This window comes from Podarcis bocagei (genome assembly GCF_964188305.1).
Source record: "Podarcis bocagei genome assembly, chromosome: 10".
NCBI lineage: Eukaryota > Metazoa > Chordata > Lepidosauria > Squamata > Lacertidae > Podarcis > Podarcis bocagei.
In genome coordinates, this window is record NC_138135.1 from 76,643,386 (window position 1) to 76,670,223 (window position 26,838).

Below are 26,838 nucleotides of genomic sequence, written 5' to 3' on the forward strand. Positions count from 1 at the left end.
CGACTTGGATGATGGACTCAAGGGCATCCTGATCAAATTTGCAGATGACACCAAACTGGGAGGGGTGGCTAACACCCCAGAGGACAGGATCACACTTCAAAACGACCTTGACAGATTAGAAAACTGGGCAAAAACAAACAAGATGAACTTTAACAGGGAGAAATGTAAAGTATTGCACTTGGGCAAAAAAAATGAGAGGCACAAATACAAGATGGGTGACACCTGTCTTGAGAGCAGTACATGTGAAAAGGATCTAGGAGTCTTGGTTGACCACAAACTTGACATGAGCCAACAGTGTGACACGGCAGCTAAAAAAGCCAATGCAATTCTGGGCTGCATCAATAGGAGTATAGCATCTAGATCAAGGGTAGTAATAGTGCCACTGTATTCTGCTCTGGTCAGACCTCACCTGGAGTACTGTGTCCAGTTCTGGGCACCACAGTTCAAGAAGGACACTGACAAACTGGAACGTGTCCAGAGGAGGGCAACCAAAATGGTCAAAGGCCTGGAAACGATGCCTTATGAGGAACGGCTAAGGGAGCTGGGCATGTTTAGCCTGGAGAAGAGGAGGTTAAGGGGTGATATGATAGCCATATTCAAATATATAAAAGGATGTCACATAGAGGAGGGAGAAAGGTTGTTTTCTGCTGCTCCAGAGAAGCGGACACAGAGCAATGGATCCAAACTACAAGAAAGAAGATCCACCTAAACATTAGGAAGAACTTCCTGACAGTAAGAGCTGTTCGACAGTGGAATTTGCTGCCAAGGAGTGTGGTGGAGTCTCCTACTTTGGAGGTCTTTAAGCAGAGGCTTGACAACCATATGTCAGGAGTGCTTTGATGGTGTTTCCTGCTTTGCAGGGGGTTGGGCTCGATGGCCCTTGTGGTCTCTTCCAACTCTATGATTCTATGATTCTATGACCTAAGACAAGGGAGTTGTCCAAGGCAGGAGCATGAACGGGATGGGAAAAGAGGAGAGGAAATGGGCAGAAGAGGGAAGAGTACTTGGACAAGAGCTGAAGAGGTTAAGAGAGCTTAGTTTGAAATAACCAGCCAAATATTTGACTGGAGACCTTTAATGTCCCTTTGTTGTGATGTGAGGAAGGAAGCAGCTGAAATGGGACATACCTCTCAGATACTAGACCATAGCTGTCAACTTTTCCCTTCTCTTGCGAGGAATCCTATTCGGAATAAGGGAATTTTCCTTTAAAAAAGGGGGAAAGTTGACAGCTATGTACTAGACCACTGGTACAAACACATTTTGTGCGATAGAAGGCATGTGGGCTGTTTGTGCAGAGGGTCTCTGCTATAAACATCTATTATAATAAATGTTGAGTGGCCTTCGTCCAATAGGAGCACCTGTAGAGAATGCTTGCAGAATGTCAGTGGGGTGTACAATCTTGGACTAAACCTGAACTTTAAAGAAAAGCTCTGTCAAAGTTTCAGTAATTTCAGCTTGTGTCTCACTGTAGTTTTATGGAAGGTTTTATTAGCTGCCAGAAGAATGATCTAAGCAATTTCAAGGCACACTAAATACAATTCCCATGGAAAAAATATCAGCCCACATTTTCAGCTGTGAACCACCTTCCTGTGAGCTGTGATAATAACTGAATCCACACCCATATCATTGTAACAAAATGTGGTCAATTGAGCTTCAGGAGCATCGTTGAAAATATTCAAGAAAAGCAAGAGAAATCCACCCCTACTTTAACATTAGCAATAGGTAGCAACTTCCCCAAAGCACTAGAATTTCTTCTGTGCCGCAAGTTATTTCTATGAATCCACATTAATTTCAGACTCCTTCAGTATACAATAGAGACACAGAGGTATCACTTCTTTTTTGGAAAAACTAAAATAAATAAACCACTTGCTTATTCACCCTCATTTTCTTTTCTCATCAGGAGCTCATTGAGGTCGACAGTGAAGTTGTGTTTGAACTGGCTTCATACATCTTGCAGGTAAGTTACGCCATATTTGTTCTTTTTATCTTCCAACTTTCAAGACTTGCCACTTAAGGATTTAAAAATAAATAAATAAAACACACATATTCAAATATAGGGAAATGAGCTCAGCATTTTAGCCCATGTCTCAAAGCAGCTTCTTACACTGTGACTCGTGTGTGCACATATGCACAAGCATGCCATGTGCTGGATCTCTGTTGTGCCACATTGCTCTGTGGATGAGATACAAAGATTCCAATCCCCATTTGGACATGAAGCCCAGTGGGTGACCTTGGGCCAGTCACCAACTCTCAGCCTAGAAGATGTGGAGAGCTGTTTGATGCAACCTTGAGTTCCAGGCATATGAACAGGTATGCAGACATGGGAGCTACCCTGAGACTGAAAAGCAAAGTAACCTTAGTTTTATAGTGTTCATAATTCAACTGGGATGGCCCTTTGCTGTTACTATTTTACTTACAGTGGTGCCCCGCAAGACGAATGCCTCGCAAGACGAAAAACTCGCTAGACGAAAGGGTTTTGCGGTTTTTGAGCTGCTTCGCAAGACGAATTTCCCTATGGGCTTGCTTCGCAAGACGAAAACGTCTTGCATTTTTTGCAAGTTTGTTTCCTTTTTCTTAACACCGTTAATACAGTTGTGACTTGACTTCGAGGAGCAACTCATAGAACACGGTGTGGTAGCCTTTCTTGAGGTTTTTGGTGATTTTTGAAGCTTTTCCAAAACTTTTCCGACACCATGCTTCGCAAGATGAAAAATTCGCTAGATGAAAAAACTCACGGAACGAATTAATTTCGTCTTGCGAGGCACCATTGTATTTATTCCAATAATGTACATTCAACACACCTGCTCAAAGCACTCTAGGAAAACAGGGTTGCCAGTAGCCTGCTTTCGGTTAGGACGATTTGGCATCAGGAATCATCACTTTGAAGACAATGAATCTCCTGGCATTTATAAAGTGTAGAGTTGTAAGTACACAGTCACTAATATGCAATCATTGCGTGTTATTTATGTTTCCTGAAACCCGATTTGTATTTTCCTGAAAAGATGTTCACAGCTTGTGGCTCACAAAGTCCACCAGAATATTGGGGCAGGCCAGGGGTGTGAAAAGTCCCCTCTTGGTTGGTTTGCAGTCCCAATAAGACAGCCAATTCAGAAAGTTTCCCAGCTGCATTTTACCTGTCAGGTCAAAGTTTGTGCAAGGCTGCTCCACTCGTACATTAAACTGAAGGTGAATTTGCAAACCTGACTTGAACCTGTTTCAGGAAGCCTCAATGCAGACATAAGTACGGTTTGCACTAGCAATTGCTTGTTGTATTAATAATGATGGTTGAGGACCTGCATGTACAGTGAAACCATAGCTTAGTCTTCCAAATGAAGTTCTGCCCACTTGAGACCATAGGTCATATCCAACTAAGCTCTACTCAAAGTATACCCATTAAAATCAATGGACCCAAGTTGATCACGTTCATCATTTTCAGTGGGTCTGCTCTAGAGAGGACTAACATTGGATGCAACCCCATATGTACAACAAGACTTGCGTCTCACTTTGTTAAAAAGATCCATGGAAACTGCTTTAGCCATGGTTTGTTCATAGCAGATGTGTCACTTAATGGCCTGGTTTTCATATCACTGTAAGACATGTTTGGAACTGCAGAAATATGCTGGCTCCCCAAAAGGAGCTTGCACCTACTTTCTTCCAACTTCCTCCAGTTCAGTGCAGCATGTCAGCTTAGTCAAGGCTTGACTTAGCATGTCATCTGAACCCAGGCCTGTAGTTAAGCTCTCTTCACCATGGGCTATAACCAACCTTGGCTCATGGTTAAGGAGGGAAGAGGCTAACTTTTTTTTGTTGTTGCTTGCTACCCTAGATTCCTACTGGGGAAGGGCAGAATAGAAATTGTTGTTATTATCATTATTACTAGGCAGATGAGATTTTAAAATAATCAGTCTTCAGTGCTTGTTAAATACTTAATTATAAAACCAAGACCAGTGAAAAGTTAATTCAGTTCCATTGGCTTTCATCAGCTTGTATTGTACCACGCTGGGAGCTAGCCCCATGATATAATTAGCAGAAATGGAGATTGCCAACCCCAAGGGTACTATAAAGTAACTGTTTTTTCCTTCCGCTGTAGCCCCAGTTAATTGATTGCCAATTAAATGGAATTAACAAACACAATTGTAAATTCTACTCTAGACATCCACAAACATTTCCTTGGAGCCTTAGCAATCAATTAATTTGAATTACAGCAGGAGTAGTTAAGTCTAGTAAAACCTCCGTAGTGGAACTGCTTCTGAAGTGGTTGTGCTATGGTTACGCAGTCATGCTGAACAAAGTTTTGTTTCCTGCACAGGAAATGCTCTGGATGTATAGAGAGGTTTGGTAAGGAGGGCATTTTCAGACACAATTATATGGCATCCATGCTATTTTATTGGGTGAGATGGGCCTGCACAACTGGTGATGCACCAAACTGAGGCAGCCACACAGCCTGACCTGCTTGGCAACTTTCACCACCCCTCCCCTTTTTCTTCAGTTCCTGCCAGACAGCAAAACCATAACATAGCTGCTTGGTTGCATTAGAGCTTGGTCAGCCAAATGCTCTATGAGCCTAATGTATTGCTTCTTTCAAAGTGAAAGGAAGGCCTACTTCAAGCCTTGCAGATAGTTGTTTTGGAAGCCACATTTTCCTTTCTGGCACCTGCCAAACCGGCATTTTATGGATAAATTTTGATGTATTGTTTTCAATATGGGCCAATGGCCGCAATAAATCTATCTATCTATCACAGAGAGATCTTCTTTTCTAGGGAAGAAGCAAATAACTTCCCTTCTATTATTTACTCCTGAAAATCATTCAGTTTAATGCAGGGAGGTTTGCTTAGCAATGTCCTTTCTGAATTTAAGAATTACACAGTCACTTTGATAAGCACTATTGAGTCACTAAGTGGAGATCAAGAGGTATACTGGGGTATGGGAATATACAATTTACAGAATTTTCCAATAGCGAAGTGTTGAATATGTATTTAAAAATCAAACTCTGTTGAATATAAAAATCCAAGAGACACCCTGTCAGACTTGGTTCTTCTGTCAGGAGTGTAATATGGCTGGAATTGGAAAAAACGAAACTTTTACAGGTTTAGGCTGGCCTAAAACTAGGCTTCTGGCTTGGGGAAACTTAGCTCTGTTTGGGGAAGGGGACAGTAAAAGTCATTGTGAAACAGCAATATTGACTGATATTGATATAAAATGTGTATCAAGTGCTTGGCGCCTATTCTACTGCCTTTGTACCCATTGGTTCATTGAGCAATTTGATAGTAATTATGCTGCCCAAACGTTTCACAAATATTTTTCATGTGTTTCTGTATGCATAATGGCTGCAATCCTAACCCTGCTTACCTGGGACAAAGCTCCACTAAATTCATTGGGACTTACTTTTGAGTAAACATACCCATGTTTAGGATTTCAGCTTAGAGCTTTATTTTTTTAAAAAAACAAAAACACTGAAGCAGAAAATTCCTGGAAGAGGCCCAGGCATCCCTAAGGCAGATCAGGTCCCTACATGTGTTTTCTGTCTTTCTCTCACTGCCCTCCTATGGCTACAGCCCTGGTTCTAGGAGAAGGGGTCTGTTATTCAGCCCTACCTGTTTCCAGATCAGAGCCCTGGCACTTCACAATCCAAAATTGCACATTCTTCTAATGGAAAACAGTAGCAAAATTGCAGAACTTAGTTTCGATAGTAAGGATTGATAGTCAGAGTTAAGTCACAATGTTCCCAGATGCAAGACATCTAAAACAAACATTTTGTGCTCCCTTGAGTGGTTGCTTAGGAAGTGCAAATGTTGTGAAAAGATATTGTGTCCAAAGGAAAATAAAATAAGAAACTGAGCTGTCCCAAATGTACTTAACTTACTAAAGGAATCCCAAGTCTCAATAGGACCACGTCTCTGCTTGCACAGAGTTGGTATGAGGCCAGTCTTTAGAAGATAAACAAGCTTTTAGGTGTTAACCTCATGTCATGGCTACATCAGAATATTGGGCCGCATCTATGCTACAATATGAGACTTTCAATTCAGCTTTGCACATAAGTTTGCAAAAGTTATTAGCCCACAAAACCTTTACAAGCCTGGTTTCCACACACAGTTATGTTGGCACATCAACAGACTACAGAAAAATTATTCAGATTTCTTCTTATTTGCCCTATCTTTCCTGCCTGGTCACCTGTAGTCAGTTCTCACTCATTCCAGGTGACTAGGTTTGCAGATATTTGCATGCCTAATGTTTAAGTATTATAGTTTCCTCCAAAGAATCCAGGGATTCTGTAATGTTTGTAAGAAAGGTATGTTAGAGATCCTCACACCCTCATAGAATTATAGTTCCTTAATTTCCCTTGACTAAGCAGGGGAGGAGACTGTGGTGTAGTGTTGTGCCTTGCTTTTAGAGAACTGTGGTCAGAAGGCAAAGTATGGCCTACCAGTGGACCACTGCCTAGTTTTCAGTGGGTAGCCTTAATGCCTGCTGCTAGGATTCTTGTAAAGCAGGAATGGCTGAACAACTCGTGTCAGTGCCAGCCAGCAAGGTCAGTGGGCAGGAATGATGAAAGTTGAAGTCCAACAACATCTGGAGAGCCACAGGTTTCCTATTGTAAAGAGTGCTGGGCTGGATAGACCCTGGATCTGACCCTGTGCAACACTTACTATGTTCCTAAGCAAGATTGCATACTCAGAATCACTTAGCACACTAGTCTTTAACTATCCAGTCTTTAACTAACATGGCTTTAACTATCCAGAGATTCTGAATATGAAGACTTCTTTGTAAATTTAAAACATGAATCCATGGGGATTCTGATTGAGAAAGGCTGAAGTTGCCTCGCCCTTCCTTAAGTCCGTACATTGAATCACCAGAATACCCCCAACAGTCACCTATTCAGGCTTCTTAAAGTTGACAGTTGTAAACACAATGATGACATTTTGTTTTGAAGATGGGGTCATTTAAAATGCTTTGGAATGCTTTTATTTGACATATCTAGAAATGTATTTTTCTTCATGTGTATATGCAAATTAAGTGATGTTTTATGCTCTGCCCCCTTTTCACAATTTTACAGGAAGCAAAAGGAGATTTTTCAAGGTGAGTTTTGCATCCATATTCTTCAGTTAATTATTTTAAAGGAAAAATGATTGTTGTTAAACTAGAACATGTGCCTTATAATTATGCAGTATAGCTCTTAATAGTTGTTACATCCTAGAGTCAATTTTTTCTACTTGTCATTCAGCCCACAAATACAGCATATAGAGGAAATGCAAAAGCTTGTTCATGCTTTGTACATAAATGATGTGTTTGTGGAATTCAGGAAACACAAAACTGTCTTCCTCCGTACAGCAGAAGGAAATTTCTAAGGAAATGACTTGGCTTCCCATTTCCATAAAAATACATCAAAAGAATGGCTGCTTTACATTTACAGTTCTCCCTGGTCTGGCTTAAAAAGAGGTCACTTATAATTGCATAGGTGTTGGCTGCATAGAGCCCCCAGACCCACCCTGCCCCAGAAGAGCTGGTGGGTCCTTTGCGAGGTTTCTCCCTCAAGCCAGCTGCATCCTGTATATCAGCCTTAGGCCCACTCAGGACCGGTGAGTCTGCTCACAGCACCATGATTGCCCCAGCTGAACCTATGGCACATGCGAAGGCGGTGTATTCGCCTGCACTCACCCCTCTAGTCCAGAAGACTTATTAAATGCCACTATTTAGAATTTAGAACTTTTAACTAACCCCCAAAATTAAGCAGTAAAATACACCATTAAGCACCTTAATCTGAAAACGTTAGGAACACAGAACGATGCAGGTCACACTTTGCTGTAGGACAGGCTGAGACTCTGACACATCACTTTCAGAACCTGAAACGGCTTGTGAAATCCTGACGTATTTGTGACTAGGAAACACAAGCCTGCTCTTGTTTATATTTCTCAACTCCTAGCATTTCAGATTAGCTTAGTCACTGCAGTTCAGTAACAGGGCCAGGAGAAGTATTTAGATATTTTAGCATGCAAGTTGATTTATTGCAGCAACACCACAGAAGAGATGTGGCCAGCTTGTGTCAGTTTTGGTGCAATGCTAGCAAGCAAAGTATAACACTTGGAACAAAAATACAGCAATATTTAAAACTCTCCTAGAACATCTGTTACAAAAAATAAAAAACCATATTGTGTTTTATGTGTCCTACCTTTCTTCACTTTTCTCACACAATTCATATGCTACTCATATACACAAATTATTTATTATATATTCCTTTATTTATTATATATTTTGTTTATGACATTTATATACTATTCAGCCAACTAAATTTTCTGAGTAGTTTATACAAACAATAAAATATACAGTTCACAATAAAACTCAAAAACCAAAGCAAAATAAATCACAGTGCAGAAAGCCCAGCAAAAAACCCCCCAGCCAACTAAATTTATTTATTTATTTATTTATTTTGAATATTTATAGATCACCCTTCCTCAGCAATACAGTATGTCAGTTTGATTTTATATATATACAAACTAAAATATTTTTGTAACTAAAATTTTAAAGCACAGGTGCATACATCTCTTCTGAGGAATAAATCTTGTGTTACTACACCGTAAAAGCTTAGGTGAATAAGCTATATTCAGTTGCTGTCTGAAATTCAGCAATATGGGAGACAGACGCACCTCAAGAGGGGGGAACATTGCAGAGTTGGGTTCATAGAATGGATAAGGCCTTTCTGCCTGGCCCCTCACCCTATATTCTGGCTGGGGCTGCCTGAAGGATTGTGTTGGTTGCTATTGGAGGAGGCCCTTCGGTAGATAACTGGGCCCTGAACTATTTCTTGGCTGTGTAACCCTGAGCAATCTATAAATCTTTCTAAATAAATAAATAAATAAAATAAAATAAAACTACATACCTGCATGCTACATAAAAACACAGCAGTTAAAACCATGCCAAACATTCACAGACAGGGTTCTACTGTCCAATCAATACAATGTTGCCTGTTGTCATACCTTAAATACATAAATAGATTGCCAATTAAGAACATATCTACTTGAAAATGAATAGATTGCCAAGGCAGGATTGCCAAATGCAGAAGTGGAGAGAAATCTCTACATATTGGGAACTTCCGGGAAGGAATAATGGTGGACTAGACATTGGCTGTGGATACTCCTGTCAGCAAAGATAATTTTGCAGTGATTAAGATAACCAAGGTAGATATCCTGGTTATCACAACCCCCTTTTGAGATAAGGGAGTTCAGAAATAAAGCCTCACATGATCAGAAGCAGACATTCTTCACTCTGGAGGCACAAGTTTTTGTGGGTGGAGAACCATCTTGAGCGAGGGACAGTCGTTGAGCCCACACACAGCATAAGAACTCTTAATTAGAGCACCAGGTCAGCAAAATTCTTTTAATTATTATTAAGACTGGAAGTAAAGAAAAAATGGATTTTCTATCTGCCAGTTAAATAGCACCCAGAATGGAAGTGGACTGATGAGTGACAAAGAAGTGCTAATTAACGGGCTTGAAAATAAATCAAGAGGCTTAAATTAACTACTGATGACCTTGAAAGATCCCATCTGATGAATGGCTTTGAATTTGTGTGAAATCTTTACTTTAAATAACCGATGAATCTTTGTACTGTATATCCTGAATTTGTGTTGGAGACTAACCTTAACCTTATGTGAAGAAAGGAATGTGTAAATGCAAGATCCTAGAAGGGAGATTGCCAAGGGAAAACCTAACAGAAAAAAGCCCCCCCCCCCCAAAATGCTGAAGACTTTACCAATCGTTGATAGCATAAGACGAATGTTGAATGAGCAGTTCACAGAATTAAAAGCTGAGATGCATAGAATTTCAAGAGAATTTGGATCAGAGATATTTCAGATTAAAGAACTCACAGGACGTGTTGGAGAGGATTTAGAATCGCCTCTGCCTGAGTGTGAGACAGCCTCTAACCCTGGATTGGGCTGCATGGCCTTGCAGCTGGAGGACGAGGCAGATGAAGGACTCTATTGTGATGCCAGGAGAGATAAATGGATTTACAGTCAGAGTTCTTGAGAGATGATCACAGATGACAGATGATGGCGATGTGGTTGAAAGGGGAAGGTACGATTGCACAACAAAACACCTATAAGCCTATGATGATTGGTGTGCATTTTGGGGGGAGGGGGGAGAAAAAAGGGCTATTATTAAGATTTGTGGGAACCCTTGGCGAGAAACGCATCAAATTGGACTGGAAAAAGACCATCTTGGACATTTAAGGATAATAAAAATTCAAGAGCTACTTTTAGACTTCTTGAGTGGATAACAGTGAATCTGAGTTGCTTGCGATGGAATATCAAGAAAAAACACTTAGCAGACCGAGAAGCAGCTATATAATACTTCTACATGTTATCCTGGAGTGCATGCTTTGAATATTTTGAATAATTATCATATACATAATTAGCAAACAGAGAATTGGGAGCTCATCTTTTTTTTCTCCCCCCCCTTACTTCATTTCTCTTCTTATCTCTTTGTGATCTCCAATTTATGCTTTCCTTCTGTTTAGTTTTGAAGTTCTCTATTTCTATAAACGAAGCTACACACAGGAAGGTGATGGACAGGAGATGAAGGTCTCTTCATCAGGGAAGAGAGGATCTCCCAGGGTGGGAGTCTGGGGGAGAAGGGGAAGCTCCCTGGGGAGAGCTGTGTCTGGATGAGGGTTAAGATACAATTTAGGGCTTTGTATTTATTCTCCTCCTCCTCCTCCTCCTTCTCCTTCTCTTCCTCTTCTTTTCCTTCTCTTATTCTTGGGTTTTTTTTCTCTCTCTCATTGCATTTTATGTGGAAAACTTTCAATAAAAATGTTTCAAAAAGAAAGAAGTCTCTACATATTAGAATTAGGAATATTGGGATTCTGGTCCTATGGTTCTATGAGGCTACCAAAACAAACCCAACCGTTTGTTATCAACAGACTCTTCAATTCTGTGGATTCTTAGGAGAGCCAGACAGTAATTATTTGAAAGCCCCAGAGTCAATAAAAGCATCAGTAGTGTAACTTCCTTCAGCAGTTCTTCAGAAAGAATTTACTGTGCTAGTTTTAAGATAATCCTCACCTCCACCAAAACAAATTTACATAACCTCAGTGCTGATCTTGTTACTCAAGTCAGTATTGATTTGTTTTATGTTTTAAAAAAGAAATGAAGCAGCCCTTAGAAGGGGCTTGCTTCTGTGGCTTCTTTAGAGAAAAGCAAGCGGCAAGGGCTGGTTCACACCTAAGCCAGCACTCTGGTTTGTTTCCTCGAGTGAAGTAGACGGAGGGAAGGGGAGCATGATTTGAGCAGCCTGCACCAGCACACTTTCTGGTTCTTGATAAGTCACAGTTTGCTTAACTCTGGTTTGCCATCATACATGAACCCGACCACTGTGTGTCAGTGCTCAAAAACTGTCAGATATCAGATGCACCTACAAAAGCCACACAAGGAGTCTCTTTGAAAGTGAGATGAAGGAGATGGAAAAGAGCATCTAGCTATGGAGTACTAAATGGTGATCATCAGACAGGAAGAAAGGCAGAGGAGTAATTTGCCACTAAGCAATGTATTTGCATAATGAAAATGTACAGTTTGTAATTTTCATTCCTTGAAATGAACTTGTAGTTAAGCAATTAGTGTTTGAGAATAAATGACAGGAGCCAGCTTGCTGCCTTGCTTAATTGCACCACAAGGATAGTGATAGCATTGCAGTTCTGCTAGCATTTTTCCCCTGAAAATGTTCTGATTTTGCCTGATTTAATTTAAATTTAAAGCAGACCTGTGCAACTTGTGATCCATATATCAGAGCCAGCTTTCACCTGCAAAAAGAACACCACTTGTAGACACCTGACGGGCCACAGTACAGGGCTGGTAGACTCTGTTCAGCTGGGTGGGTCAAAAGGGTTGTGATACAGAGAATCATAAATATATATTCAGAAGCAGCCATAGGGTTCCCTGCTCCCAGACTGGTCCTCTCAGCCTTGACAAAATCCCAGCTGCACTTAGGTACTGCAGGGTCTATGTCTATAAAGCAGAAGGGATTTTTTTTTTACTTAAAATTTAAATGGCTTCACCTCTCTAGTTTGCATAGTCCATCTTCCATTTAACCTCCCTGCCCTCTGTTGTTTCAGGCATTTTTCTCCCCACAATGACTCACTCAGCTGGGAGGGAAGTTGCTTGAAGCAAGGATACACAGGCTGTGTACACACTGTACATCGAAGCACAGCTCCCCCCACCCACACACACACAAAGAATCCCGGACAGTGTGGTTTGTTAAGGGTGCTGTGGGTTGTGGCTCTGTGAGGGGGCACCACAGTTCCCAGGGTTCTTTGGGTGGGGTGGGGTGAATCTGTGTTTCATGTATGGTGCGTGGGGGCAGCCATAGTAAAGTGAGGAAGAGCGAGTGTTGTCACTCCTCATGGAATGAAAAAATAGAAGCCCCCTCCACTTACAATTTATATACAAGAGGGGGAGATGTGTGGATAAATGCATATGGCTGCCCTATCATGTTTAGCCGGCCCTCAGGAGAACAGCTTCGGTGGCCCACAGTTGTGAGCTCTGAATTCCCCGGGCCAGGCTAGGCTTTTTGCAACATGGGCTGCCGTGGGGTCAGGTAGGAACCCCTGGAAGGAAGAACCCCCAAGGCCTGTTTCATGATGTGTGAAAATTGCCTTCTAAGGCTTTTAGCATAGCAAATGGCACAAAGCAACAATAAGAATTATTTGCTGCTGTTAATGATTCTGGGAAGCCTTTTGAGGTTTTGAATAGGGTTGCCATATTTCAAAAAGTAAAAACCAGGGCACCCCCAAAAGTTGTTGTTTTTTTTTAAGGGGGGCCCAAAGACACAAAATTGTAAATTGGAAAATCTGGACATATGGCAGCCCTAGCTTTGAGGGAGCATTGTTAGTCACTGTGAAATTTGTCATATACGTGGCAATTATCTATTTTGGCTGGAAACTCCCATTCTGGAAACTCCCTGATCTTGATATTCCCCTGTGTTTGGGCAAATGACCAAGGAATCCTTTACTGCTGATGACGGGCTCAGGCACAGTTCTTCTATCAGAGGGGCAAAGAAAGATTTAGCTGACTTGTAGAATATAAGCACTGGCTTTCCCGGTTTTTCAGGAAAACAATAACACCCACAAATTGGCACAAATCACATACTGAAGAAAGACTTCCCTGTCTAAGCAAGTGCATGCCAGTGGCACTGTCCTTTTCATTAAACTCTCCATTTTACCCATAGGGCAGTCATGGGTGAATCAGTACCGTATTTTTTGCCCTATAGGACGCACTTTTCCCCCTCCAAAAATGAAGGGGAAATGTGTGTGCGTCCTATGGGGCGAGTCCAGGCTTTCGCTGAAGCCTGGAGAGCGAGAGGGGTCAGTGCGCACCGACCCCTCTCGCTCTCCAGGCTTCAGGAAGCTATCCGCAAGCCTTGCAAGCCCGGCAGGAGTTCCCTGCACCCACAAGCTCGGGGGACAGCGGGGAGGCGGAGCGCCACCATCCCGCTGTCCCCCGACCTGGTTTTGGGGGGGAAATAAAGGGGGGGGGAAATTCCCTTTATTTCCCCCCAAAAAAACTAGGTGCGTCCTATGGGCCGGAGCGCCCTATGGGACGAAAAATACGGTACTTCATACTGGTTACTGTTTGATGCTTTTACAAAACAATAAGTATGTGTTTGTTCTTCCTTTGCTGTGGAAAGACCACACATCTCTTCTGGAAACAGTGAAATCCAGACGGCCCCACACCTGATGGTACCACAACTGCAGTTTCCAGTTCTCTATGGAATGTGACTGAGTGGGTGCTGTGGGGGGTCTCAGTGACGCCTGCCCCATTTCACTGCTTGGAGCAAAATGGGAAGTACCACATTTCCCTGCCCTGCTGCTCCCACGGCTGCCACAGCTGTTGCTGCTGGCACCACTTCTCTGCCCGCCCTGTCACTTCCACCATCTCAGGCAAGGTCTCACCAAAATCATGCAAGACCTTGCGTCATTTCAGCAGATGCCGGTGGTGCTTCCGTGCTAGCAGAGGAGATGGTGGGGCGTCCGTGGGGCTGCTGCCTCGGGGGCTTCTGTTGCCTGAGGCAGTTTGTTTAATGGCAGAGCCAGCTCTGAGGGTGCTTCATCTGCAGACGACTTATCAGCACTCATTCATTGCTGTTCCGCTTTGAGCTGGAAATGGAATATCAGCTTTGCTCCCAGACTTCTAACACTCTGCAGTCAACTGGGCAGTCACCCTTTCTTCAGGCACAAATGTTAGGGTGGGGAATGGGTGTTGCTGGTTGTTTCTGGACCATTGTGTGGGGAGGAAACATTTCATACTCCTTCTCCCATTGCTGACCTCTCAATCATGATCCCCCTGCAATTCAGGGGGAGGGGTGTTATTTAAATATTCAGTTCCTTAAAACTGACTGTTATGGTCACATAGTTTCCTTAACTGAGTGACTAACTGGCCTAGTACATACATGCAGCTACACCATGAATTCCCCCTGCAGCGCTACCCCAGCCACCATTCCAAGAACTCTCCTTTTTTAATGTGCAGGCTGTGCTCTCCTGGGTCTAGTGCTGAGGTTCACGTTTCCTCTTCTTTTCCCACAAAGAGTGTTGAGCCTAATCCTCGCCCGCCCGCCCGCCCCCCACTCCAAGCAAGCCCTGCAGCGGGAGGGAAGAGAGGCTTGTTAGGGCAGAGTCCCCAGCTGACATTCTAATCAATGGCTGCATTTTGGAAGAAGCTAAATCAAGGGGTCTTATTGTGTGCGTCTTCCTCCCACCCACTCCCTTTTCCTGCACCATACAAATTTCCCCCACAGAATCTCTCCCCATGAAAACACACTGTCCTGTGTTGTTTTTTTACATTCAGAGCTAGTATTATGAAATGCAGGAAGAAAAAGGAACCTAGACATCTGTGATAGCTTTGCTCCGATTTTGATACTATAGTGGGAGGTTACTATGCTCCCAGATGCAAAATAAATAAAGGGAAAGAAAAAAGCTACCCCACAGCATTTCATTAAAGGGGAACAGATGTTCCAACCAGAGCAGCCAGCCAGCCATTGCAAGCCTCATGGCTAATTTCTTGTAGACTGATCGTCCTTTTCGGATTCTCTCTTTTTCAGCAATGAAATAGTCAGGACCGACTTAAAGAAGCTTCCAGCTCTTCCAACGCAGGCGCTTAAGGAGCACCCATCTCTTGCTTACTGGTAACTTTTCTGTGTGTTTAGAAGCACTTACCCTTTTCACTCATTTGTGGGATGATGCATTGGTCAAGATTGCTATGGGCATATCTATACTGTAGAGGTTTATTGGTTTTCTCCCTGTTGTGACTTCCCCCAAAGACTTATGATAAGTGCTGTTTGGTGAGTGTGTTGATTGAAACTTCTCAGTTAGAGATTCCCTAAGCTGCCCAGCCCTCCCACAATTACATTTCCCAGAGAATGTCAATATTCCCCAACCTGGTGGTGCCCGCCAGATATTTTCAACTATGACTCCCATCAACCCCAGCCAATGTGAGCATGCTGACCAGGGCTGATGTGAGTTGTAGCCCAAAGTATCTGGAGGGCATCAGAGTGGGGAAGGCTGGTTCATTCATGTGAGCACCAACCTGCAGGTTGAAATAGTACAGCCCAGACACAGATTTGCTACTGCACTGAAAACGGGGGCACAGTCCATAGTTTCCCACCTTTACCCTCTTGCAGCCTGGTGCGCAGGCCAAGGAGACCCAGAGCCCTGCTCAGTTCTTCTAAGCCAGCTTCCTCAACCTCAGTCCTCCAGATGTTTTGAGACTACAGTTCCCATCATCCCTGACCACTGGTCCTGCTAGCTAGGAATCATGGGAGTTGTAGGCCCAAAACATCTGGAGGGCCGAGGTTGAGGAAGCCTGTTCTAACCCATGGCGGTTAGCACACACTTTGCAAAGTCCTGTGGGAGAGCCCACTGAGGTTAAGCAGGCCTGATTCATCCTTCTTTTTTGCTGCATACTAGCTATGAAAATTATTGGAGACAGGACTGGATTTTCAACCTCTCATCTATGTGAGACTTAATACTGAGCCCCGTAAACATGTTCCATGTTGTAGCCTTTCCTCTTCTCCCTAGGCTGAGAATGAAATGTGCAGGCACATTTAGGGGAGATGGAAGCATCCTATTTAAATTCAAAATGCCCTGAGGAGAAGTCCCTCCATCTGCCTCCCCCACCCTTTTCATCAATGCAAATATGAATTGGTTTAGGAAAACTACAGGCAAAATTCGTTTTGCTGCTTTGCTGTTGGTGGCTCTTTCATGTCTCTCTTTAAAGCATTTGACTCCAAGCCCAGTAGTGGGTGGGGAACTCCTCTTTTCTGCTACTCCTTTAATTTCTCCACTCTCATAATTTGATGGCAGAAAGGAAGTGTGGTTTTCATGTTGTAGTTTGGGAATCCTTGTTTATTCTCTCCCCAGTGCCCCTGGGGAGGACTGACCTATTTCTCTTGGCCAGGTACTAATTCTGAAAACTTTGCATTAGCTTAGGGCAGGGCTCAAGTTTCCTGTGAAATTCTAATATAGTTTCTGAGTCCACCCCAGGAAAGTTTCCAAATAGTGTACAAATACAAGTAGCTGTATTTAAAATCCCTGCTCGAGGCATACATAGATCTGTAGTGCTGTGACGAACCTCAATTTACCTGTTTTGTTTTTGTAATAACAGAAAATCTAACTACTTGGCCTTTCAAATGCACTGCCTGCTGTCACTGTCTTTCTCTGCAAGCATGAAGGCCAGGGCAGGGAAGGGACCCTGTGGCCCTCCATGCGCTCTTGCAGCCAGCCATCCCCTGCCCCAGCCAGCCTGGCCAGGAGGATGGGAGTTGTATCCAGCAACATCTGGAAGGCCACAGATTAGCCTTTAATCTCCATATTCTCAGGATTCTTTCAATAATTCATTCAACACAAAAAAACCTTTAAAAAGCCAAATGTAACCTACATGTTGCCTTTGTATAAGCTTCTGTTTTTCCACTGGCACTGCTTTCCCTAAAGAGCATAATTCTCTGGGATAATCATCTTTACTGCCTGGGACAGTCAGCTAGAGATTATCTGTTTCCAGGACTCTACAGTTTTCATGTCAACACACTTTCTGCCTTTTATAAAATCTGCATTTGGTTCCTAGCAGATGAGGTGGTAGAACTGGGCTGCCCCATTTCAGGTGGGAGGTGGGGGAATTGTGTGGCTGAATGCTTCCCCCCCCCCCAAAAAAAATCACTATACATACAAGGCTAGCATATTAGATCCCTTCTCCTTGGGATGTATTTTTATGCACAGAGAACTTTTATATTTAAACAGGTATTCGGTCATTTGCTTACAATGGGAAGTGTCCAGGAACACCTCATTTACTGATCTTGTGAATTGTATCTCAGTGGATCCGAGTTTCCTGATGGTCACCTGCTTATGTAAACTCACTTGGTGAATGTTTTTTTCACTTGTAGCCATAGCAGGAGATATCTCAAAATAGGATGTTTACAGCTATTCACCAAGATCTACAAAGCAGTTCATACTCTTCCAAGTAGCTTTTGGTGCAATCTGACTGCTCCTCTTGGATGAGGAAGGACAAAAGATTAATATCTATGAACAAGAGTTGCAAGATAAGGCCAAGGTTTAAAAAGTTACTGTTTTCAGTGGAGTAATAAAACCCAGTGATTTCACCTCAGGTAACTTGTTACTACAGTTTTACTATACTCTCCCAGTAATTTGGCAACATTATTGTATTCATAATTTGATATTCCTTAGAAGTTTACTTCTCTACTTCAGTAGAGAGCTCTTCCAAATATTAAAAAATAAACCCTAGTGTAATCACACTGATAAATCATGGTCAGCATGGAATGTTTTTAGGTTTACAGGTTTAATGAATTTGAAATTGGTCTTTTGTGAGTGCACATTCATCCTCCCTCCCTCCCTCCCTCCCTTTCGGTTCAGTTACAAAGCAGATTGCATTTATTTTGTTTTTCTGGCTGTACTCTGCTCCATGATATGTTTGGATTGGTGTTGGGCTACCAACATTGGCTGTTAACATTCTGGTCCCTTTGGTGAGGGCAGCAGCCAGGAAAAGAGCACAGGCTCTCATCTATCAGGCTCCACAGAGAATGGAGAAAACAGCGAACTATTTCTGCTGTGCTTAGAACTGCTGGCAGATCTGGAGGGCTGCGCTTGTGTACTAGTGTGGGGTGAAGGAGCTGCACAAAGTGCTGGGAGAACAACCCGTAGAGCTGCCGCTGCTTCATCCCTGCCCACCAGGCCTGCAGCTGGATGTGGAAAGGGCATCTTAACATCTCCACCTGAAGGATTCAAAACCTTCATTTGAAGCGGGTTTCAGATCCTGGGCAGCCTTTGTCGTGGCTAGTTTTGATGCTGTCAATCTGGGTTTTTTTCAACCTTTGTGTTAACATGCATGTGAACCTTATTGTCTGTGCAGTGTCTTTCATTTGATTTGAAGGAGTTCACAGATATGTTTACAAGCTGACAGGCATGCAGGGGCACTTTAGTTTTAGTGCCATTTCATGCCTATCAAAGAATTAGCCATCTGAAGTAAAATGCATTATGAATGAGTTTACCTGCCACCAAAATAGTGACAGTTTGGAGTCACTGTCATGTTAACAGGTGGCCTCAGCCCATGTGCAGCTGTCAGTGGTCTGCTGAAAAGTTGAACAGCTGAAATTCAACCACTTAGAGGCCTTTCCAGTTAATTTCTCTGTTTGGAATCATCTGTTTGTACAGAAATTAGGAAAGGGATAGGTTCTGTTTCTGAAATTTTGGCTCAATTAATACATCACACTAAATCATGGTTTGCTCTACCAAGATATGGTTCAAGCTTTTAAATCTCATACTTGTTTGGGTTCAGTAGGCATTGGAGGCAGAGGAATAATTAATGGGTTTTTTTTTTCATTCATTGTTAGCACAAAGAGTTTCTCTTTCTGATTTGATGGCTGGTTACAAACCATGGTCTGTTAATTCAAACATTTCACCAAACAAGTAATAGTTGCCAGATGTTGCTGGACCAACTTCCATCATCCCTGATGTCAAACCATGATGGCTGGGACTGATAGGAGTTGGTCCAACGGCGTTTGGAGAACACCACGTTGGCTATTTGTGCACTAATCATATTTAAGCTTTCTTCACCGTGGCCCTAAAGCAGCCTTTCCCAGTCTTGGGTCCCCCAATAATGTTGGGCCACATATGCCATCATCCCTGACCATTGGCCATGCTGACTGTTATGGGAGTTGAGAGTCCAACAACATCTGGCAACCTAAGCTTGGGAAACACTGCTCAACATACCGTATTTTTCGCCCCATAGGACGCACCGCCCCATAGGACTCACCTAATTTTTTTTGGGGGGGGAATAAAGAAAAAAAATCCCCCCCAGGCACAGGACAGGCGCGGGGGAAGCCCGAGCTTCCCCCGACCCCAGCCCCCAGAACAGCCTGCTATCTGCAAGCCTAGGGAGCCGCGCCGGTCTCCCCAGGCTTGCGGAGAGGTGCACAAAGCCCGGGGGCACTCTTCAGCACGCACCAGGCTTCGGAATGCAGGCAGCTCTGCGCTACCCTCTGGAGCCCCGCGTGGCTTCGCGCCAGGATCTGGAGGGTGGCGCGGAGCTGCAGGAAGCCCGGGAAAGCCTGCATTCGCCCCATAGGACACACACACATTTCCCCTTCATTTTTGGAGGGGGAAAAGTGCGTCGTATAGGGCGAAAAATACGGTACTTCCGTTTGTATAATTCTCTGGCCCAGAGCAAATAGTTAAGAGATTAAGAGTGGGCCACAGATTGCATGCACAGATATGCCCCACCCCAACATACACTTCTGCTTCTTTTCAATTGCCAGATTAAGCCAGATTGTTGTATCTACACAGATTATATTTCACTGTAACCATGGGTTTCATTATAATCAGGATTTCCAACCAGCATTTTTCTCCTGGTTAAGATGGATCTGGGTAGTGTTATCCATGGTTAAGGGAGGAGGAAATTCTTGAAATAGATCTCTGTTTTTGCTGCATTTCTGTCTCTGTGTATGTAGTTCTTGTAGTAGTTCTTGTTTTAACTTATAATCATAAAAGTTTTTTAAAATAAATGTTTTTTGTATTAGCTAGCTTTCTTTTTCTGCTTTCCATCACGTAGTATTTTTAGACCTCTGGGAATCCTTGGGCTGATAGCCACCATTTTATGAGATGCCTCATCTACAGTGGAGGTCCTGCACTGTTTTTTCAGCTGTGCTAAAGGTAATAAGGTTCTGTTTCTCTTCTTTAAAGTGAGGACCGAGTTATTGAGCATTACAAGAAGCTAAATGGGCAGACGAGAGGTCAAGCCATTGTCAAGTAAGTTGGGAAGTGGGATTCTACTATGATGAACTCTGTCTCTGGGATGTAACATGGAGGGGGGAGTTGAACATTCTACAAGTAATTACGTAGCGTTTTCTATTTTAGTGCAGTGGTTTTCAGGCTGTGTTCCAGGAAACACTGAGGTCCTTCAGAAACTTATCAGGAGTTCCTCAGTGAGAAGATGACTAATGTTGGCCAAGCCTTAAAAAATAGTCTTCCTACCACAGCTGATTATTGGCCACAATCCACAGTTGCAGGAGAATATTGGCTGGGTTCTAAAGTGTGTACTCAATTGACACAGGGCAACAGCAAAGCCTATGAAGATCTAGAACTGCACCCTAACGCAGATGGGTGTTTCAATATGTTTGGGGGTCTCTTGACATAAAAATTCTTAAAGAAAGGGTTCCCTGAAGGCAGAATGTTTGAAAGCCACTGTTTAACATATGCTCTTTCAGACTGCAAGTTCTCCTCTAGGTATATTGTTATTGTCTTTAATTTAGATTTCATTGCAAAGAATTTGAACGTGCCACTCCAATAAATACTTCAATATAATCCAGTATTTCATGGAATATGTTACAATGATGTGAAAGGTGATGGGATGTCTCATTGAAGCTTAACAAAATCTACAAATCCTTTTTAAAATGTCGTAACAATTTACCCTACTAGTCCTCACAGCTTCCCATCAAGATGGAGATAAATAAAACATGCTTCTGTGTCCAATCCAATGATATGAATCCACTCCTACTCATCAGTTTTAGAATTTGTGTCCTTAACACATCCTGGAAAGGATGCCCAAATGTTCATGAGGGTTTTTTTCCCATTGCCTCCCCTTGTTGTCTGTGTGACACTGTTATTTTGCACTTCCCTCCACAGTTACATGAGCATTGTAGAATCTCTTCCAACATACGGAGTCCATTATTATGCAGTTAAGGTATGTTTCAACTGAAAAGTGTTATTTGATGGAATTGGATTGGTTTATCACAAACAATTACGTCAGAAATCATTCTTCATTTACACAGTAATGAAAATTCTAGTCTATTTCCTGTGTTAAGATCAATAAATAGCTTTATTAACTTCATGGTGATGCACTTTAAACAGAAAAATAATGCATCTGAAATTGCTTATTTATTTGATTGATAGACTGCTTATATGCCAAAATGGAGTCTTAAGTGATTTGCAAAAATCACTTATAAAATCCATGCATAATTATAATACACGGAGTATTAAAGCATCCTTAATTAGAATGTACAATACAGTAAAAAAGCTTGGCAATTAAAATAATAAACAGTTATAACAAGAAGATCAGAAGTTCAAATTCAGAGGGATGTCTGACTAAACAGGTGTCTCCTTGGAAGGTGGCAGAATGCCAATATTATTATTGTTTTATTAATTTATATACTGCTTATATTTCAAAATGGCTTCTAAGTGGTTTAGTATAATGGAGCAGTGCAATTCCATTGTAAATCTTTACGGTTTAATTTATTTGGTTCTAGGTGAACTTAAGTGTTTTAGTTGCAAATTGTGAATAATACCCTACCAACACATACAAACACACTCCTTTCATAACCCTGAACAGCAACTGAGCATTAAGAGGCTATTCATCGGTTATGCCCCTGCCACGCCCAACAGGAAACTATATAAGGAACAGAAGCTGAAAGGAAAAGGCTGCAGTAACTTTTTAAAGCAGCAGTGCACAACCTGTGGCCCTCCAGAGCCAGTGTGGTATAGTGGTTAAGAGCGGTAGTCTCGTAATCTGGTGAACCGGGTTCGCTTCCCTGCTCCTCCACATGCAGCTGCTGGGTGACCTTGGGCCAGTCACACTTCTCTGAAGTCTCTCAGCCCCACTCACCTCACAGAGTGTTTGTTGTGGGAGAGGAAGGGAAAGGAGAATGTTAGCCGCTTTGAGACTCCTTAAAGGGAGTGAAAGGCGGGATATCAAATCCAAACTCCTCCTCCTCTTCTTCTTCTTCTTCTTCTTCTTCCAGATGTTTCTGAACTAGAATGCCCATCAACCCCAGCCAGCATAGTCAGGGATCAGGGAGGTGTAGTGCAACAACATCTGGAGGGCCGTGAAAAGTTTCAATAGTGTTTTGCTAGTCCACACAGGTTGGCACTTTGGTTTCATTTAAACTAGTAAAAAATGATCACAAATTGGGATTTAAAAAAGCAAGACAGGAGGACAACACACACAAAAACCCCTGAATGCAATTTATTGACAATGACATTCGCTGTCAAAAGTGAGTGAAGGTTAACAATTAACATGAAAACTGCTTGTTTGAAAGCAACCTCTGTTAAGGAATGTTCCAACCGTCGAAGACTGTCCAACTATACCAAACACATTTGAAATTAATAAAGGCAGAGGATTCTTGCTACCTTTGCCTCTACATTTTGGCTAAACCCCCTTCAGAATAACATTAACTCTGGTATATGTGCACATGTTTTCTTTACACCAGGACAAGCAGGGAATCCCTTGGTGGTTAGGACTTAGCTACAAGGGAATCTTTCAGTATGACTACCATGACAAAGTGAAGCCAAGAAAGGTAAGCACATTATTTAAAGAGACTTACGTTGCCTTTTGCTTGAATGAGGAGGTCAATGTGTTTAACTTCTGAATTTTATAGATAATTTTAATCTATATTTTTGTTTGATGTTTACATGTTTTGTGCTTACAGGTTTTAGCAATTAAGCAGTATGCAAATTTTATTAAATTGACATATGAGCAGAAACATTTGTCAGTGAGTGTTTCTGTAGGCTACTTAAAGAGGCCATGGCAGAAAGTTAAGAGTCTGAAGTAATCCTTATATACTGCGGTCACTGTTAAGGCATTGAGGGCACAAGGAGAAGGGGATGACAGAGAACAAGATGGTTGGACAGTGTTCTCAATGCTACCAACATGAGTTTGACCAAACTGCGGGAGGCAGTGGAAGACAGGAGTGCCTGGCGTGCTCTGGTCCAGGGGGACATGAAGAGTCGGACATGACTAAATGACTAAGCAACAACAACTGTTAGGGGAGAGCATTGGAATGCAGCACTATTCATTGCAAGGGCTTAGAATATTGTGACATATTTAGAATAGCCCATTTTCTCAAAGGTGTAAAAAGATGGAGACAAAATCCCAGTTTTTAACTTGGTAGTATCTTGCTATAGGTTTGTATACATATTTAAATAAGGCAGAATGGGGAGGAAAAAAGGGAAGAGTTGCTTTTTGCCAATTCTTTTGTTCCAAGTGGAAAAGCTGTGGATATCAGCATCACTTGAAAGTGGCTGGACATCTGAATGCCTGAATATAACCAAGATATTTGCACTCTTATATGATTACAATTGAGAGCAATCTTCTGTACAGTTTTGTGCGGGCACCTTATTCTTCAGAAAGCAGCACTGTCTTTGATTGCACATGTTCATTTGTACAAACTAGCCATTGTGCATTCTCAGAAAATTACAACTTGTCAGCAGCCAAGCTATTCCATTCATTCATGCCCCAAAGCATCTAGCATTGTTCTGATGAGATAAATGGGAGTTATGCTCATGCTCTTCATTCTCTCTCTCCATCCTACGTGGATGAAACTTCTGAAACAGAGCCTCCCAGAACCAGACACCAAGAAGCATGAAGGCTCTGCATGTGTAGTACCTTGTTGCTTCCTTTCAAATGATGTTTCAGAGGAGATAAAAGGGAACAAGGTCTGTACATCTTCCTCATCTGAGCCAAGGTGGCTCAGCTGGAAGCAGCCATCTTTGGTGACTAGCCCTGGCTGGATGCACAGAGAAGAGGGTTCTTCAGAGTCTGAAGAGGGGTGGAAGGTTAGAAGTTTGCTCCTAGGCCTGGCTGGTGCAATCCAATAAGCAATGTAGGAGGCTGCCTGAGACCACAGAATTCAAGAGGAGCAGGGCTTCTCTGGAAAGTTAAAAAAATAATATATCTTGAGAAAATAAGGTGTGGAGTCAAGGGCAGTTGTGTCACACACACCCCCCCTGATTTTCCCAGTTGCTGACCCTAATGATCACTTCATTCTTCTGGAGTCAGAAAAGCCCCTCACAGTCAACAAGATATTGAGGCAGCAATATTAATTTTTGTCTGGGGCACTGGTTAACCCCATTTCCCCTATAGCCAAGAAGTCATTATGTCTGCCATCAGTTGATACCTCTGTTGGACTCTCATCATCATTAAGCTCTTTTTTTGGAAAGAGCATGTTAGTTTTAAACCCTAACCTGGAAGTGAAATCTCCCTTGGGATGGATTATTACAGACAGCTTCTACTGGAAGCCTGGTGAATCACCTCAAGGCAACCCTGAGTCAACATTTGAGTTGGTTTGTTTTTTAAGGTGTCTTCACATATTGAAGAATGACGCAAACTATTTAGGACCTACCTCTTGTTGATGTTTATAGTTCCTATTAAAGGTAAAGGGACCCCTGGCCATTAGGTCCAGTCGTGACCGACTATGGGGTTGCGGTGTTCATCTAGCTTTATTGGCCGAGGGAGCCGGCGTACAGCTTCCAGGTCATGTGGCCAGCATGACAAAGCCACTTCTGGCGAACCAGAAGTAGAAGATAAAGCAGGAAATTGTGAAACAAAACCAGCCCAAACTGAGAAATGTATATTAAATGCAAAGAAAAATCCTTGCCTTTAAAAAAAAGATTGTAATTTCCCCGTTAGGTCATCCTGAATAGTATTTGTCACACTGAATAGCTGAGCGTTGTCTCTTTACAATCTTATCATCATCCGGTCAAACCCAACCTTTTATTAAATTGCTCCAGTCGTTTTGCCAGGACCCTGCAAAATTCTGAGTATTTAAAAAAATAAAAAATGATAAGAGCTTGGCTGACTGTTGGCTTACATTCTAGGATCCAATTTGTACACATTAAAATTTTTAGTCACTGTACTAAATGTCACCAGAAATGCAGTTGGGCTTTTAATATAAGAGGCCCTGGATGAGGCAGTAGTTGAGGGAATTGAATTAGACTGCAGCTTCCAAAGGCCATGAGCCACATGTATTTGAGTCCTGAAGGCATATTGTCTATGCTTTAACTGACTAATAAGATCGAAAGAAGAAAATACTGCATTTTAGACTGCATATCTCTTCCCTTGTGCACTGGACTAAGCAACATTTGATTGGATATTTTCACAATTGGCCATTTTTAATCTTTCCTTGAAAATGCGTAATGAGCAGGAGGGCAGCCTTGGTTATGTACAATTTCATGTTCTCCCTTCCGTGAGCAATGAAAATTCATGGCAACCTTATAGGGTATGTTTCCTTTCTGTCTGTTACACAGCTGGAGCTGGCATTGCAGATGTGCAGAAGCAGGCACACAGGCAGGAAGCACTAGTCTCAAAGCACTGTTAGCCTAGCAACCTGAAGTCTTGAACAAGGTCCACAGCCTGATCTAAACTGCTGCTCTTCACTTCTCCTTGTGTATCCTCTCTCAAGTAGAGCTGCTTTCATTCCTAGCAGGAGAGTGTGACTCACATTTCAGGAGTTTAAAGCAACCAAATACCCATCAGTGCCCATTGTCCTCTCTCAATGACTGGCCATACCAAGTGCAAGGTAAAGAGCATCATTCACAACACCACTATAGCATGCAATTTCTTTCACTCCCCCAACTTAATAAGGAAATATAAATTCCCACCTGCGCTTTTTTCACTACATTGCTGCCAAACAACGGCAATATATTTCTGCCTATGTAGCACCTGATAAGAAGGGTGGTCAGATGACAATGAAGACAGGACTCCTTCCCCTTCAAGAGGAAGAGGCAATCTCAGCAGGCACACTTTCCGGAATTCCATAGGAGCTCTGTCCTCTTTTGTCACCCTTCAATGAGATGGAAGGCAGGGCTGCAGGTTGTCATGAACCTGTGAGCAAGTATCTCTGGGTGGGGCCCCTCAGGCAAAGCGACCCTCTCCTTGACACAGGTGACTACAAAGCACAGATAGGAAAGTCTGAGAGGACAGGACAAGAGCAGACAGCATGCTAGGCTTTGTAGTCTCAGTGCATAAACCTTGTTGATTGAGAGTTCAGTCACAGTGCTATTCTAGGATCAGACGCATCCAAGGCAAGTTTGTAAATGACAGGTCTTGTTTGCAATTGTGAAAGTGAATAGGCTGCTTGAATAAACACAGAGGAAGCACTGCCTTGCTCTGCTTTTAGGTGTGTGCTCTCCCTCTCCCTGGATTGATCAGGCTTGATGCTGGAATCACTAGAGTCAGGGAACAGGTTCTCCTCTCCTGGATTAGCAGCTAAACCTTCTTCAGCCAGAGGCTTCCCTCATGGGCAACTTGACTGATCTGCAACCATAAAAAACCACCTATCAATCTCATGAGAAGCCTTCCTGTCAGTATTGGGTGGGTTCAGAGGCAAAATGGGGGGAGGAACTCAAAAAGAAAGAAAGAAAGAAAGAAAGAAAGAAAGAAAGAAAGAAAGAGAGAGAGAGAGAGAGAGAGAGAGAGAGAGACTTCCAAGTAGATGAGATTATGCAAAACCATAGTTTGTGGGTTCACCAGCTTCTATACAATGTCTATCCTGACCTTGGCATACATTGCATTAT

At 42.5% G+C, this 26,838-nt stretch overlaps 1 protein-coding gene across 7 annotated transcripts in view; it reads left to right on the forward strand.

Annotated features, from left to right (window-relative positions):
• Positions 1–26,838, forward strand: part of FRMD4A (FERM domain containing 4A) — a 449,083-nt gene that overhangs the window by 354,174 nt on the left and 68,071 nt on the right. For all 7 annotated transcript variants that reach the window (XM_081210651.1, XM_081210652.1, XM_081210650.1 and 4 more), the window contains exons 6-11: positions 1,901–1,957; positions 7,055–7,077; positions 15,087–15,170; positions 20,233–20,298; positions 21,175–21,232; positions 22,755–22,841. In XM_081210651.1, the coding sequence (XP_081066777.1) occupies positions 1,901–1,957; positions 7,055–7,077; positions 15,087–15,170; positions 20,233–20,298; positions 21,175–21,232; positions 22,755–22,841 (375 nt within the window). The remainder of the gene's footprint in view (positions 1–1,900; positions 1,958–7,054; positions 7,078–15,086; positions 15,171–20,232; positions 20,299–21,174; positions 21,233–22,754; positions 22,842–26,838) is intronic.